Source organism: Arvicanthis niloticus, chromosome 4 (genome assembly GCF_011762505.2).
Source record: "Arvicanthis niloticus isolate mArvNil1 chromosome 4, mArvNil1.pat.X, whole genome shotgun sequence".
NCBI lineage: Eukaryota > Metazoa > Chordata > Mammalia > Rodentia > Muridae > Arvicanthis > Arvicanthis niloticus.
In genome coordinates this window covers 22,433,672-22,449,263 of record NC_047661.1, presented here as the reverse complement: position 1 = coordinate 22,449,263, position 15,592 = coordinate 22,433,672, and the positions used below count along the sequence as shown (strand labels likewise).

At 42.3% G+C, this 15,592-nt stretch overlaps 2 protein-coding genes across 4 annotated transcripts; one reads left to right on the top strand and one right to left on the bottom strand.

Annotated features, from left to right (window-relative positions):
- Positions 1-4,390: 4,390 nt before the first annotated feature.
- On the bottom strand, positions 4,391-11,218 carry Bbs12 (Bardet-Biedl syndrome 12). Of its 3 annotated transcripts, none has more exons than XM_034499470.2 (2): positions 11,168-11,218; positions 4,391-6,755 (listed from the first exon to the last, which is right to left on the bottom strand). In XM_034499470.2, exon 2 carries the CDS (start codon positions 6,743-6,745, stop codon positions 4,619-4,621), a length of 2,127 nt encoding a protein of 708 aa, XP_034355361.1. In that variant the 5' UTR covers positions 6,746-6,755; positions 11,168-11,218; the 3' UTR covers positions 4,391-4,618. The 3 variants fall into 3 exon arrangements, with proteins under 3 accessions (XP_034355361.1, XP_034355362.1, XP_076788427.1); XM_034499471.2 differs by having other exon boundaries at positions 10,812-11,195; XM_076932312.1 differs by lacking the exon at positions 11,168-11,218 and adding an exon at positions 9,619-9,751.
- On the top strand, positions 11,176-15,067 carry LOC117707232 (centrin-4). Its single transcript, XM_034500665.2, has 5 exons — positions 11,176-11,387; positions 13,126-13,272; positions 13,681-13,809; positions 14,249-14,386; positions 14,545-15,067. Exons 1-5 carry the CDS (start codon positions 11,385-11,387, stop codon positions 14,632-14,634), a joined length of 507 nt encoding a protein of 168 aa, XP_034356556.1. The 5' UTR covers positions 11,176-11,384; the 3' UTR covers positions 14,635-15,067.
- The last annotated feature ends 525 nt before the right edge of the window (positions 15,068-15,592 follow it).

Below are 15,592 nucleotides of genomic sequence, written 5' to 3'. Positions count from 1 at the left end.
AAGGAGACTCCAGTTCAGACAGGGGTGGGGGTTGGGGGGGGAGGCTCAGGTTCTGGGTCCAGAGATTTGAAGTTTGGTAGACGCCCCACCACATCTTTATTCTTTAGAAAAACCTGTGGTTATTTTTATTCGATTAAGAGATAAAGGGAAAATGTATCACACCTACATTGGTTTCTTATTCCCATCCCCCCACCCCCCACCCCCGTTGGAGACAAGATCTTTCCATGTACCCCATGTGATCCTCCTGCCTCAGGACCAAGGGTTGGAATGTACTGTTACACTTAGCTTGTCTTAGCTCTACTTTGACATTTATTCCAAAGTGGAAACATTGGAGAAGTAGCTTTTCCCACCTCCTACTCGAGAGGTCAACACAGGAAACAGCTCTACCCATTCCTGGGCATCGAATCACACTGCTCAATGTTGTTAATAGGCCAGGAACCTCTCAGTTTGCTTTAATTCATAGTAGAGATTATACAAAAAAATTTTCCTCACAACACCAAATAAATACATTGGAAATTTTTCTAATGCAATTACCAAGAAAAGTGGAAAAAGAAAAAAATCCAGAAGAGACAAACAAACATCAGAATAGTCTAAAACAGACTAAATAATGTGTTTCAGTATAATAAGCATAAACTCACATTTTGGTAAATATGAACATTTTGTAGAAGTCAGAGCTGACATTCGGCCCTGAGAAAAACATTCCTGTCATTTGGATGGCATACGGGAGACAGGCATGGTGAGGTCTGTCAGCTCTCTACACATCATGAACGACCTTAACTTCCAGTGGGTTACAACACAGTGACCTGTGGCACCTGGAAGCTTGTATGCATTTAAACATCTAACCTGCTAACCATCAGAAATGAGCTCTGCCTAGCCATGCTTAGAAGTCCCGCCTTACTCTACAGCTAGTCAAAACCATTCAACACAAAAGCCCGTGTCATCATATTGTACAATTATCAAATACCTGCTGGAGGTGCAGATATGGCTCACAGTTAAGAGCACTTCTGAAAAGAACCCAAGTTTAGTTCCTAGCCTCCAAATTTAGTAGCATTAAGTACATTCACATTTTCAAGTTTGGCTTTAAGAAAAACAGTGCTGTATTTCCTCCCTTTTAACTGGGCTTCACTGTAACTTTAAATCCCCAACATTAGAGCCAGAGGTCATAGCAAGAGTGATGCCACTCAGCTGTCATTTAAAGACCCCGTAATAACAGATCAAGAGAACTTGAGTCACTTTCCAAAGCCAAAACTTTGTAAAGCAGGTGCCCTCCAGAGCAGGCAACAAAGAAAGAACTGCCTAGTAAGGCCCCCTGTACAGTAAACACCCTCACTGCAGACTGGTGCTACCCAGATCTAAAAAAAAATAAAAATAAAAATCTCCTTCATTTGAGGGTTTTAAATATGATGTGGAAATTTAGGGACCACAGGAGAGGAAGTCTGCCACCTACAGGTCAGAGGAAAGAAGGTCTCACAAGGCTTTTTCAGAGCAAAGTACTGACTAATAATAGAATCAAACGATTGTTCTAAGTGAGGCTTTAGGAGAGTAACTAGGTGCAACACGGGTAGATGCTTCCAGAAAAGGATGCTGCCTTCATGTTTCAGCTACTGTAATAACCTCTTAATTAACATGCTGCATTGTGGTAACCAAAAATTAAAAAGCTATTAGTATGAATCCCCAGCTAGAAAGAACAGAAATGTGAATGTGAGCTCTCTCCCTGACCCCAAGCACTTCCTTTTCATTGCTAAGAATTATCCGAGAGAGCAATGAAAACTTAACCTTGTAGATGAACACTTAGAGAAAGCTTACATTCTTAATTCGTATAGTCTACCAACATAAGTTTCAGATGAGTTACACATTTAAGCTTGGGAGAATTAACAGCCTTTATGAAACTATAATAAAGTCTTAAGGTTGCAAGTATCTTTCTTCATCTTCCAAACTGAGACTGACTATAAAGTGGGAAAAGACCCCGCATTAACAGGCAGTGGTGAGTCACTATGCGGGAGTGGTGGTGACACCACAGAACTCTTCCTAAGGATGCTAGTCAAATTACTGAATAGGTTAATTCATACAAGTAGAGAATTTGGTGTACATTCAGTGATGCCACCTTGGGGTCAAAATTTAAGAAGTCTTGGAAAACCACCCCTTAAATATTAATAATGGTTGTGAGATTGAAAAAGAAAAAAAAGACATTCCTCTAAAGATGTGCTTGAACCCAAAAGATGCTCTCCACCTTCCCACAAGAACACCTGCTCAACTATGTTCATGGCAGCTGTATTCATAATAGCCAGAAAATGGAAACAACCTAGATGTCCCTCAACTGAAGAATGAATAAAGAAAATGTAGTTCATCTATATAATGGAAAACTATTCACCTATTAAAAACAAAGACATTATAAATTTTGCAGACAAATGGATGGATCTTAAGAATATCATCCTAGCAGGTAACCCAATCCTAAAAAGACTTACATAGTTTGTGCTCACTTATAAGTGGATATTAGCCATAAAATACAGTTATCATGCTACACTCCACAGACCCAAAGAAGCTAAACAAGGAAGGCACAATCGAGGATGCTTGAATTTAACTTAGAAGGGGGAATAAAATATTTGTAGGAGGCAGATGAAGGGAGGGAACTGGATGGGAGAGGGGATGGAGAGGGAAATGGGGGCAGGGTTCAGGATTAGGTATGGGGAGGGATGACCAGATGGCCATGAGAATGAATGGAAAATCTACACCTGATGGGTGTGAGGAGGTAGAGGGCATCTCCAGGAAGAGACAGAGACCTGAGATAAAGGAGGCACCCAGGAGTCAATCAACAGGGGTATCCTTAATTGTGGCACACATTAGGGATATGGAACCTGAAGAGGCCACCTCCTGTAGCCAGGCAGGAATCCAAAAGAAGCAACAGAGACATCAACCCACCTACAAAACTTTTCAACCCAAAATTTATCCTGTCTACAAGAAATGTAGGGACTAAGGATGGAACAGAGACTGAGGGAATAGCTGACTAATAACCAGCTCAATTTGAGACCCATGGGTAGGCACCAAGCCTTGGCATTATTAATGATATTCTGTTATGCTTGCAGACAGGAGACTAGCATGGCTGTCCTCTGAGTGGCTCCACTTAGCTGACTCAGACAGGTGCAGATACCTACAGCCCCAGTGGAGCTTGGGGATTCTTACTAACAGGAGCAAGGACCAAAGTTTGGGGGGGGGGGTAGGAACTCAACAGGAAGATCAACAGTCAACTAACCTGGATCCTTGGGACTCTCAGAGACTGAATCATCAACTGAGTAACATACACAGGGTGGACTAGCCTTCCCCCAATCCCCCACATATGTAGCAGATGTGCAGCTGGGTCTTCATGTGGCTCCCAAACAATTGTACTGGGGGCTATCCCAAAAGCTGTGGCCTCTATGTGGGATATGTTCTAGCTGGGCTGCTCTGTCTGGCCTTAGTGGGAGAGGCCTAGCCTCACAAAGACTTGATGTGCCAGGGTTGGTGGATACTAGGGGGTAGGTGCTCACTCAGAGAAGGGAAGGGGGGTGGAATGAGGGAAGAATTGTGAGAGGGGGCTGTGAGCAGGATGTAAAGTGAGTAAGTAAAATCAGACACACAGGTAGACAGACAGACAGATAGACAGAGACAGACAGACAGACAGACAGACAGACAGACACACACACGTGCTTCAAGAATAAAGCCAGGCATTGTGGACCTATTTTGGAAGAATGAGAAGGGGTGGCCTTATTGGAGGCGTGTTACCAAATCAGGTCTTTGAGGTTTCAAAAGACTTGCACATTCCCACCCTACCCGACCCCTCCACCTCTTACTATCAATCAAGATGTCAGCTCGAAGATGTTCTTACCACCATGACTTTGCTCTGCCATCATGTCCCTAACCCTCTGAAACCATAACTACAAATTAAACACTTTCTTTTTCCTAAGTTGCCTTGGTCATGGTGTCTTATTACAGCAAATAAAAAAGTAACTGAGATTATCATCTCTGTGCTTACTGTAGATCAAAGAATATAATACCTTGACCAATCTTTACCTAGTCCGTGTCCATGACTGGCTTGACTTAAACAACGTTGAAGGTTGTAATCACTCCTGTTGGACAAACAAGTGGGTGTTTTCAGCTTAAGCAATGAATATTGCAAATTCCATGTTCCTCTCCTACAAGAGAACACCCAATGTTCAGGGTCCTGCCACTGGTCCTCTGGGCAGCTTTTGTGGGAGAAGCCAAGGAACTGGCAAAACCAACACAACACTCTGAATGCAGATTCTGTGGCAAACAGCAGAAGCTCTTTGCTTCGGATCCAGGTGTTGCGTATCTTATAGCACCTGTGGTAACAGGCTACCTTATAAATAGGGTAAAATAAAAAACAGAACTGCAGTTATTGATACACATCAGCTTTTATTCTTGGCAACAGCTGGTAATTTACACACTATGATCTAAAGTCTGGAGAAATGGCTCAAAAGTGCTTGTTGCTCTTGTACCGCGGGGTTTCCAGCACCCAATGTTGGGTGGCTTATAATTAGCTATAATTATAGCTTCCAGGGGATTCAATCCCCTCTTCTGGCCTCCTCAGGCACGTGCATGCACTCCCCCGCACACACACACACTACAAAAATAAAACTCCATCTAATTCCTGTGACTTCATCTGTGTGTGTACAAGTCCAGTAATTATCTCACTGTCTGTCTGAAGCACTAAGAGCACTAAATCCAATGCTCGGCGCCATGCCTCAATCTTCGGTGTAACAGTATCATAAACTCTTGGAACCAGCTCCAGGTTATCTGAAATACCCGAATGAAAAAGTCCACTACTTAGTTTACCATATTCACTCAAGATATAAGATGAAGGAGAGCCAGAGCTGGTTGCATTTTGTACATGATGTTGAATGAATGTGCTAGCTTCCACTGCTGAAGGTTGAGTGGCAGTGTTACACATGACAGCTGACAAGAATTCATGCCACCCACCTGCCAGGCACTTCAGCACAGTAGGTCTGTAGACCGACAGAGATGAGGCCATCCAAGAGGAAGAATCAGAAAGCCATCCTAAACAAGCATGGTTTCCTTTGTTTAAAGATTGCTCAGCAAGAATCTGAAGATGGCTAAGGCATAAAAATTCAACAGCACCACCTCCAAGGAGGACCTTCCCCTCTTTCAGGGCATGATATAAACGATATGCACAAGACCAGAACCTGTCTTCCTTGGTTTCCATCTGAGTACTTGCTGGACTAGTGAGCACTGCTGTAATCAAATTAATTCCTTCCACTGTTAACAAGATTGCCATTCTGCTGCTCCTGTTTATATCATGAGGACTCGTCCAGAAGGTCACGGAGACCCCGCTGCCTACACAGTCTTCATTCACTTGTGTAACATAGGCCACTGGCACTGCTCTGGTGGCCTCTGCAAATGCCTGTAACACACTGCCACTCACTGACCCAATTACCAGCCGCTTACTGTGCCTGCATTTTTCAGTCAAATGTTCAGATACATTTCCTCGTACCAAGATAAGGTTCACATTGAACTGAACTAACACCTGTACCACACGATTTGTCCACAGCTCTTCTGCACTATCTTCTGAAACTTCCCCACTATCTAATGTGGTCTTAATATTTACAGACTTATTAAATCCTGGGTGGCGATAATTCTCTGTGAGGTCGCCCTCAATAAGAATCACCCGGAAAGGCTGATCCTGCAATTCCTTGATCAGAGGAATACTAGACAAGGTTACAGAAGTGACGTATCCTAGACAAACACAGGAAGAAGTTTCAGGTAAACCTGGGAGACAGCAAGTGAGGAGTCTGGAAATATCAAACATGAAGGGTGCCACACAGTTGGCTTGCTGCAGAAACAGAGTCTGCCGCTGCAGCCTCACTGCTGCTTTGGCCAATGTCATGCTGCTGTGATCTCCATGGCTCAAGCCAACTGCTAACTCCCCCAAATCATTACATCTCAGTAGTTTCGGAGTTGATTCACGTTGTTCTAGAAATCCATCAGATCTGCTTATCCAGTGGCTATTATCTGTCCTATTAAAATGCCTACTGTGAGTTAGTGCTGACTTTCTGCAGAAGGACTCTGTATATAAATTGTTTTTCAGAGCTTGTGATGTGTTTTTTTCTGTTTCAACCTTAGCTTGAGGTTTGAAGAATTTGGGTGATTTAGCATGTCTCCCAGAAAGACTGTAAGTGAACAATAACTGAGATGTAGCATCTTTGACATCATGTTTTTCCTGTAATAACCCAGAACCTGAAGGGACCTGTAGGGAAGGACGTAAACTAAGGTCAACAGTTTCAAGTTTGCAAACTGTACTTGTGTTGTCCGTGTGGTCAAATACATTGTGTACGGGTACTTGCAGGGAAACTACTGCTTCGATGCAAGAGTTCAAGCCTTCCGACATGACTGACACTATTACTGTAGTGGGAATGCCCAGGTGAAGACAATCTTCAACAGCCCTGCTCCATGCACCAGCAAGAAACAAAAGAGTGCTGGTTCCAATTTTGTATGTGTCATTCTGTGCTTGAACTGCTTCGTTGAGAAGGTGACCCACTGCACAGGTTAAATCCAATCCTTCAAGAAGCCTGACTGTGGAGCTGATTAACACACTTTCATGACACTCTGCATCTGTAATAAACTTGGTGGCTTTTACTGGACCTAGGAAGCTTCTTCCCGTTTGTGCAAATGATGAAAGTTGTTGAAGTCCCACATGCCTTCTTCTGTTTACGACCCTGTAAGCCATCTCCATGAATAATTATCTGCAAATAAACAAACACTTGAAACTTTACTCAGAGTGATTTATGATTGACAAGTGCTACATACAGTGATCACTACACACGGCAGAGAAAATGGAGCAGAGCACAATGCAACAAGAGAGGTTTCTAGAAGGCAAACTGTAGAATGAGACTTAAACAGCTGTGATTTTTTTTTTGAACCAGGATCTTGCTATGTAGCTCAGGATGTCTTAAATCTGTCATCACCATCTCCACCTTGAGAGTGCTAGAACTGCAGGTGTGTTCTATCATGTCATCTGCAGGGTAACTTGTATAAACTGGGGCAGCAAGTTGAAGGGGATGGTTATGAATGTACAAATATGCTAAAAACGAAGGAAGGGAGGGAGGGAAGAAGAGAGGGGAGGGGAGTGGGGCAGGAGAAGGGAAAGGAAGGGAAACTTGATGTTATAGGAGTATAGCACACACGGCAAGGAGCTGAAGGACCTGAGGTTCCAGTAGAGAAGGAGTTATATCATGAAGGACATCTCATGATAAGCCAAGAACTGAAGCTTTATCCTATAATGGAACTACAAGTGTTAAGATTAAGAAATCTCCTGATGTAGTGTTGAAAGCTTGTACTTCTGAGTCTAGAAGCCTGGGCTTGAGGTGGGAAGCCCTTCAGTTTGCATATGTGGAAAATGAGACTAATCCCAGAAGTTACTTCACAGCTAGTATGAGGACTTCAGTACAGTGCTCAGAACAGTGTCCAGTGTACAATTTGATGTGTGTTCAGATATATTACTGTCCTGCTAAGTTTGGACTGACTAGCTAAGTACCAGACTGAAGGTAGAGCAGCCACTTAAGAATTGTCAAGAATTGTCTATGAAATATGAAGACAAATAGAAGGGAGAAAGACTTGGGCACTGACTGCACCATGAAGGAAAAACCATGCTGTGTAAAGGATATCCAAGAGCAATTAAAACTATTCAAGACAATATTTTAAAGTCACATCCAAAATTAATAGCACCAATAGAAATTTTTAGTAGACTATTAGTTCGATACTAAAAAGCTCCATCATTTTATGTAAAGTGCTCATGCACTTTTATGGACTTTAATTTCTATAGTGGAGTCTTAAACCCATTCCCTATGGACACTGAGGGGCCTACCCTATTTGATTTGCAAGTATAATCCATCATTCTATGCAATGTTTTCTGTTTTTATAATGCATTTGACTCATAAAGTTTTAGTTTTATGGTAAATTTTTGGTAAAATTTAACATTTATTTGTCAATAGTACTCATGCTCTTGGTAGTGCATTTAGAATCCACTGCCAAATCCAAGATGATATTTAACCTAATGTTTGCTTTAGAATTCTATACATTATTTAATGATGGATTTGGGACTAATTTTCACATGTGATGTAAGGCAGAGGTCCTTTTACATGTGGATATCCAGCTATTTGATACCACTTGTTGAATCAACTATTCTTTCTCTTGCATGTTCTTAGTACCCTTATAAAAAAAAATCAACTTGCTATATATACATGGGTTTATCTCTGGGCTGTGAATTCAACTGTATTGGACAAAGTAATCATTTTGTGCCAATACCATACTGTTTAAAACATTCTAACTTTCTGGTAAGTTTGAATCCAAGAAGTTTGTGTTTTAAATGTTCTTTTCTTTACATTTATATTTGTAATTTATCATAAGCTGATTTCTGAAGCTAGTAGTCTATCTCTCTCTTGATAAATATCTAGTTAATAAAACCAAAATATTGAAAGGACAAGTTAAAAGTCTGGCTGCATGCAGGTCTCCCAACAACTGGAGCAGGGGCTGTCCCTGACTCCGCTGTCTGCCCATGGATCCCATTCCCCTAACTGGGCTGCCTCACTTAGTATCAGTGAGAGAGGAAGAGCCTGGTCCTACAGTGACTGGATGAGCAGGGGGGAAATACCAAGTGGGAGGGACCAGAGGAGAAGGGGACCAGAGGATGGGGGAGGATCTGTGTGAGGGGATATTGGGAAGAGAAGGGGGCTGATATTGGGGTATAAATCGAATAAATAAATTAATAAAGAAAGAAAAAGGAGATTTAAAAAAAGTCTGGCTGTTTTTCACTGCTACCAAAACTTCAAAGTTTATTATAAATGAAATCACAACAAAAATGTAAGGTTGGTACTAAAAATAATTAACCTATTTGTGGAAACTGAAGCATAATTGAGCAACAGACATAACATCTCCTATTAAGCAAAAGGGTAAAACTCCACACACGTAACCACTGCCCAAGTTATGCTATTTACTGTAGCAACTATGTTTTACTTCACTCTCAGTGTGACAGTAACTTACCCTCTCTTCTTTAGAAATCTTCATGTCCCTCTTTCAAACCCTTTGCCTTCTTCTAAGCCCTGTTGACACCCTTAACTTACAGATGCTTATGTCATTTGTGGTGGGTGGGTGGGGGATGGCATTAAGAGTTCTGCTTATGGTCTCCTTTCTAGATTATGATTAAACTATAAGATACAGGCCGGGAGTGAGAAACACTCCAAAACAACAGGAAAAATGCATACGTATTTCAAAATCAGTCTGTATTATGTTTCAAAAACATTTCCTAGATAAAGGATGAATTTCAACAATCTACAAAGAAAAAAGTCATATACAACAGATATCAAAGTTAATACTCAAAAGAGATCTTTTGGCATTTGAAGACTTTATTTCAAGTTTGAGTAGTAACTGAAAAATTATCTCAGCATCCCTAACTTGGGAAGATTCCTAAATGATTTCGAAGAGGCTCCAGTAGGCTATTAGTAATACAACTCAACACAAGAATGCCTTATTTTCTAGGAGGTTGGATATAAAAAGGCAATGGCAGTAACAGGGATGGGAAGACAGGTAATTTCCAAAGTGATTACACACCTATAATAACTGTTCTTGGCAGTGCACTAACACAACCTGATTTTTTGTTCTGCTGTGCCCGGCACGAATGCCTTCCACAAACAGGTCAGTTTTGTGGAAAGCTGTCAGACTGTTTTCTTAGCTTTCTATCTGCAATGGGAGAGCAGAGTCACATTATTTAAATGAATTATTTATTGACTTCAGAAGTTGTCTTTTCATTAAGATCATATCTCGTTTGCTTTTCAGGAGTTATGTTTAAAAGCTCTGTATTTTTTTTTTTTTTTTTTTTTTTTGAGAGGTATAGCTAGGATTTCCATCTCATCAGGACTAAGTCTGGTCCTCTCCAGTCTACTAACACCATAATTTAACCACAACACTCCACTGCTTAGAGGCCTCTCAGAAAATAGTCTTTAGTCTTATTTGGCACAGGGAGTTCCTATAAAAGAGAGTTACTTATACTCAGAATCTTACAAAGTATCCCTGTCTCACTCAAATAAAGGCCTTGTCCCCACACAGCACTAAACCCCACACTTCTTCCTTTCTGCATCATCTGCTTTGCTCAGGTCTTCTTTGTGCTGTTAGACTATGCAAAGCATGCTCCCTACCTCAATATTTCCGTCTCAGTATCCCTCTTTCTGGAATACTCTTCTTCAAGAAACCTACTGCCTTAGCTATCTTTAAATACTTCCCCAAATTTCTTTTTCAGGAAGTCTACCCTACCCTGTTCAACCTATCACAAACCACAATCTCTAAAACTAGAACAATCAAATTCCTAAATCATCGTGATGTAAGATTTATTTAGGTGTAGCAGCCTTTTGATAGCTATCAGATCAAATGAGATTCAGGCAAGCCTAAAAGTCGGCTTCCGCCCCACCCCCACCCCCCCGGGCGTGCGTGTGCCTGTGTGTGTGTGTGTGTGTGCGCGCGCGCGCGCGCGCGCGCGCGGTCGCGCCACCTGTCTGTCTGTCTGACTTATATTCCTTTCTGGGTTTCAGAAATCTATTTAAAATTAGTATTAATTATGATTTTGAAAACTGTCCAAGTGTAACTTTTCAGATAGGATTCGTGGCTTGAAAAAAAAAAACCAATAGATTATAGGAAAATGATTTAACACTTTACTTCACTCACAAAATATTATGAATTTACATCCTCTGGATTCCCACTGAGAAAACTTAAGGCAGGAAAACTGGCTTCTACTCTAAGGATAAACTTACCTATTCCCCAGGAGCCTAAGGAGACTTAAGGATTACAACGTGAGTGTCTGCAAGGTGAGGCGCCGACTTTGGGAACGCGCCCTGTTTTACCCCAGCACTCTAGGATGGCTGTGCACTCTTCCAGCCCAGGAGATGGCCCACGCCGTCCTCGGTCCCGGGCTGGCGTTCCGCCCCGCGAGGACGCCCCCACTCACCCCTCGGGCTCCAAGCCGCCCGGTTCCCTCGGGCGGCTCTGAGGCCCCGAAGGCCGCAGGGCGGTTGGTCCAGTGTGTGGAGAGTCTGGGGACACGTGGGACAGAGCGCTCGCCCCCACCCTCCCTGCCTTCCGGGCCCGCAAGGACCACGACCCTCCTCACCACGCGCGGAACTGCACAGCACCGGAACGCAGCTACTCCCGCCTACCTGCGTGCGGTCAGAGCATTTTTGGCTTTCCATTGGGCGCAATGGCCGTCAATCACGGGAGTTGGTGGGCGGGCTTGCGCTCTGAGCGCTGCTATAGCAACCGCCCGCCCTGAGTTAGCGAGCGCCGCGGAGGTTGTTGCGCGAGCGCCGACAGGGACACGGGTAGGGGATATGGTGAGTGCTAGGGGACCCTGGTGTTCTTTCCAACTTACTACCTTTCGTGTCAGGATCCTTGGATACTTACCTTTAGTGGCTAAGTCAAGGAGCCGGGATGGATCTCTTTTCGGTTATCCACCAACGCCTGCATTCTATGAGGGGTGGCCGGGTGATAAATAGATATATGGCCCTGGGGCACAGAGACTGAGGGGCTTCAAGACTGGGAAGCAAGCACAGCAGAGGCCATCAATCTCGGGCCACCAACAGCCAGCGGACCATCAACTCAGCCGCTGAAGGAAAGGGACCGCTGAGGGTCAAGGGGCCACCAACTCAGCCACTGGCTGGAAGCAGGGTACCTAGCTAACCAATGATGATCAGAGAACCAGCAATTCTTTTACTGAGAGGAAGGGGCCCACTGACTCAGTCCTTATGGTCAGGGGTTCACCAACTCAGGCCACTCAGAGCTAAGGGGCCTCTGGCTTCTTGCTGGAAAATGCTAACTCAATGGCTGCCCTAGGATCTAGAAGACCACTCATCAGAATCTGCAGCTCTAGAACCAAGAAACCAAAGTGATCACAGCCAATGACTTACACAAAATTGACCACTTAGATCCCCAGCTACCTCCAGGCTCCCCCACTCCACCTGCAGAGAGAAGAATCTACAGTGGTTCTGTGACCCAGTTTGGTGACCCAAAGAAGCAAACAGCAGAAAGGTCCTCCATCTTCCACACGTTAAGTGCATCCCCATAATTGGCCAGACATTCTCCTGTAGATCTGTGGAGTAGATGTTCACCAAAACCATGGTTTTTCACTTTTGCGTTTCTGTGATGCAGGGCACTTAATACTGGAAAGTGGGAGAGGATGATTGTGTTCTAGTAAGCATTCCCCTAAGCGGTTTGCTATTTTGTGGGTTCTTTCTTCCACTCTTTCCCACCCTTTCAAACCTCTCATGCTAGATAGGAACAACAACAACAAAAAAAAATAGATGGGAAAAGAATTACATTACTGTTAGACTATTCCTATTGATTAGGGGTGTAGAGTTCCTTAGGACAAATTTAATTTTTGCTGCCAGGATATCTAATTTCTTCTTCTTTTGCACATGACTAACCAAAACAACCACCACCAACAACAACGTGCGCAAGCCTTAGCATTTATGCACCTCGAAAAGTTGCCTAAATTCCAAAAGTTACACAATCGAAGCAAATATTTGCAACTGGCAAAATCACGCCCCTGCTAGAGCACCAGACAAATCATGAACAGTTGCTGGGGACAATCTGAAGTAGCCCCATATCCCACACCTGGGATTAAAACAAAAAACATAGTCCCATAATATTTCTGTGTTTTTCAAAGAAACTAAAATTCTCACTACATCAAGCAAGTACTGTGATACCCATACAAGAGGCGCACATTTCTTAAAATAATTGTGTCCCTCATAAGCTATCTGCATCCTGATACACCACAGTTGTATGCTAGCTCAGCTGCTTATCCCTTCCAAAGCTTTAGTTTTAAGAGGGAAATCTAGGAGAAGAAAAAACACATTTTCTATCAAATAATCCTACTTAGGAGACTCAGGCAGGGCTGGGAGAGTTACAGGGCCGTCTGGGCTCCAGGAGGCCCTGTCTCAAAAGATGGGGTGGGGGGATGTTAATAACCAAAAGCATTAATGGGGAAACGAGCTCGTTCTATAAAAGGAAGTGGGACAGTTGAATATGCCGTTGTAGTTATACAGTTTTCACCCACGAGTATGCTTATTGCAGGCATCCAGCCATCGCGTAACTTTAGACCAGTGGAAGAAAAAAGCAGCAAAAGTTGAACTGAATGACACCCAAAAGCAAGAAATTAAAGAAGCCTTTGACTTATTCGATATTGATGGATCTGGAACCATAGATCTGAAAGAATTGAAGGTTCTGAAATTATTTCTAAGACATTTGAAAAACCACACTGTATGTGTGCGTGCGCTCGTGCGCCTGTCTGTCTGTCTGTCTGTCTGTCTGTCTGTGTCTTATGGGGATGGAACCCAGGGCTCTATCACTAGACTTGCTCACGGATGCCACTTGTACGGATGGCATTCTACTGAAAGGTTTGTACATTTGCTTGCCCTGAGTCAACAAAACAATATCTTGTAACATTTTAGTTGTGTTCTTGGTTGATGACTTGATCAAAACCCAGAATTATCAAAGTTACCTACTCTGTAAATCTTGTTTATTTTATAATTATAATGAATGAATAGTTTTATATTGCTATTAATTAGTAATTTAAAAGTTCAAAATGAGATCACGGCATTATTAAAATATGTCTCCCTCCTATTGCAGATTGCAATGCGGGCCTTAGGATTTGAACCAAAGAAAGAAGAAGTGAAACAACTGATAACTGAATTCGACAGGGAAGGGACTGGCACCATTTGTTTTGAAGATTTTTTTGCCATTATGAGCGTAAAAATGGTATAGTCTATTTTTCAAAGAAACACCAGAAGAGTCTTGTCCATGGCTAGGGCTGGAGCATGGAGGTTTCATGGGTGAATTGGAAATAGGTATTGAGGGTGGGTGGGAGGGATATGACAGCAAGGACAGAGATATTTTCAGAGTGGTAAAGACTGTAGACAAGCGTTTAGTCAGGAAGTACTGATACCTGGCAAGATAGAAGGGAGCCCGAACCCCAAAGGCCTGTACCTGGCAATCACAGAGTGCCTACTTTGGCCACTGTTCCTGAGAATAACCTCAGCTCTTGGAGCTTACTGTCTTATGTGAGTATGTTGAAATAATTGTTTAAAGAACGCAGCCTCCTGATACAAATATGCACGCACAGCTGTAGAATTAGCAGACCTACTAAGTCCAGCTCGATAGAACAAATAAACAACCAATGACATTACATTTTCTTAAGAGTGAAAAAGACGAGAAGGAAGAAATACTGAAGGCATTTAAGTTATTCGATGACGATGCTACTGGAAGCATATCACTAAATAACATCAAGAGGGTTGCCAAGGAGCTAGGGGAAAACTTAACTGAAGATGAATTGCAGGTACATCTTGTTTATTTTATAGTTATACTGTGTGTATAGTTTTATATGGTTTGTGTAACTTAGTTATACTTACACATTAAAAGCAAAAATTCCTGTTGAGTTTCTATCACAATACATCTTTAGTAGTTTTGGTCTTTCATGTTACATTTGTTTTACAGGAAATGCTTGATGAAGCTGATCGTGATGGGGATGGAGAGATAAATGAGGAAGAATTCTTGAGGATGATGAGGAAGACCAGTCTTTATTAGCTCTTAGTGCCTTCTGGGAAGTTTGGACAGCTTGCCTGTTAAGCAGTTCAATAATGTAATACCTTAGTGTATCCATTTCCATTTTTAGTTTGGGTTAGTCCCTTGGTGTCTGATCTGTGTCAGAAGTTATATGTCCCTACCAATGTCATTAAATCTGTAGTAGCAAGAAACAAACAAACAAAAGCATGCTTTACTTGAACTGTGAACCCTAGACAGTATTTCGATATGGTATTTTTAAAGCTGTAGATTCCAAAGACATTTAACTTTTATTTTTCAGTTGAATAAACTTGGCCCCCAGATCCAGATGAAAATTTTAAAAACAATATGAAAATAGTATTTTTTCCATTATTTCCTTTTATATGACTTTAAAAAAATCTGATAATTAATTCATTCCTTCAATATGTAAAGTACTAATAAAACTGTCTGACATCCAGTATTTTTAATTTTCTTCAGATAGTTACTGCTGGGCTTTACTCCCCAGGTCAGGTAGTGGGTTCTTTAAGAGGTGAGGCCATTAGGGTTCCTCCTTTATTAAAAAGATTAAGACTTTTTTTTTTTTTTTAAAAGAGTCTTCAAGGTCTATGAGATGACTCAGCAGATCAAAGCATTTGTCACTGTGCCTGACAACCTGACTTTGGTCCCCACACAAACTCCCCACAGTGAGGACGAGCCCCCACAAATTATCCTCTGATTTTTACATGTATGCTATAGTGTATGAGCGCTCTCTCTCTCTCTCTCTCTCTCTCTCTCTCTCTCTCTCTCTCTCTCTCACACACACACACACACACACACACACAAAACTATAAATGTATTACATGTATGGGTGTTTTACCTGTGTCTATGTCTCTGTGCCACTTTAGTGTCTGGTGACTACAGAGGGCAGAGAGCTTTAGAATTACAGAAGGTTTGTGAGATTCTATGTAGATGCTGGGAATTGATCCCTGGAAGAGCAAAACTA

Excerpts from the sequence above, each read along its gene's own strand:
- Bbs12 (XM_034499470.2), bottom strand. The coding sequence starts at position 6,745 with ATGGAGATGGCTTACAGGGTCGTAAACAGAAGAAGGCATGTGGGACTT.
- LOC117707232 (XM_034500665.2), top strand. Across the intron at positions 13,810-14,248 it reads CCATTATGAGCGTAAAAATG|AGTGAAAAAGACGAGAAGGA; the intron begins GTATAGTCTATT and ends CATTTTCTTAAG. Across the intron at positions 14,387-14,544 it reads TAACTGAAGATGAATTGCAG|GAAATGCTTGATGAAGCTGA; the intron begins GTACATCTTGTT and ends TTTGTTTTACAG.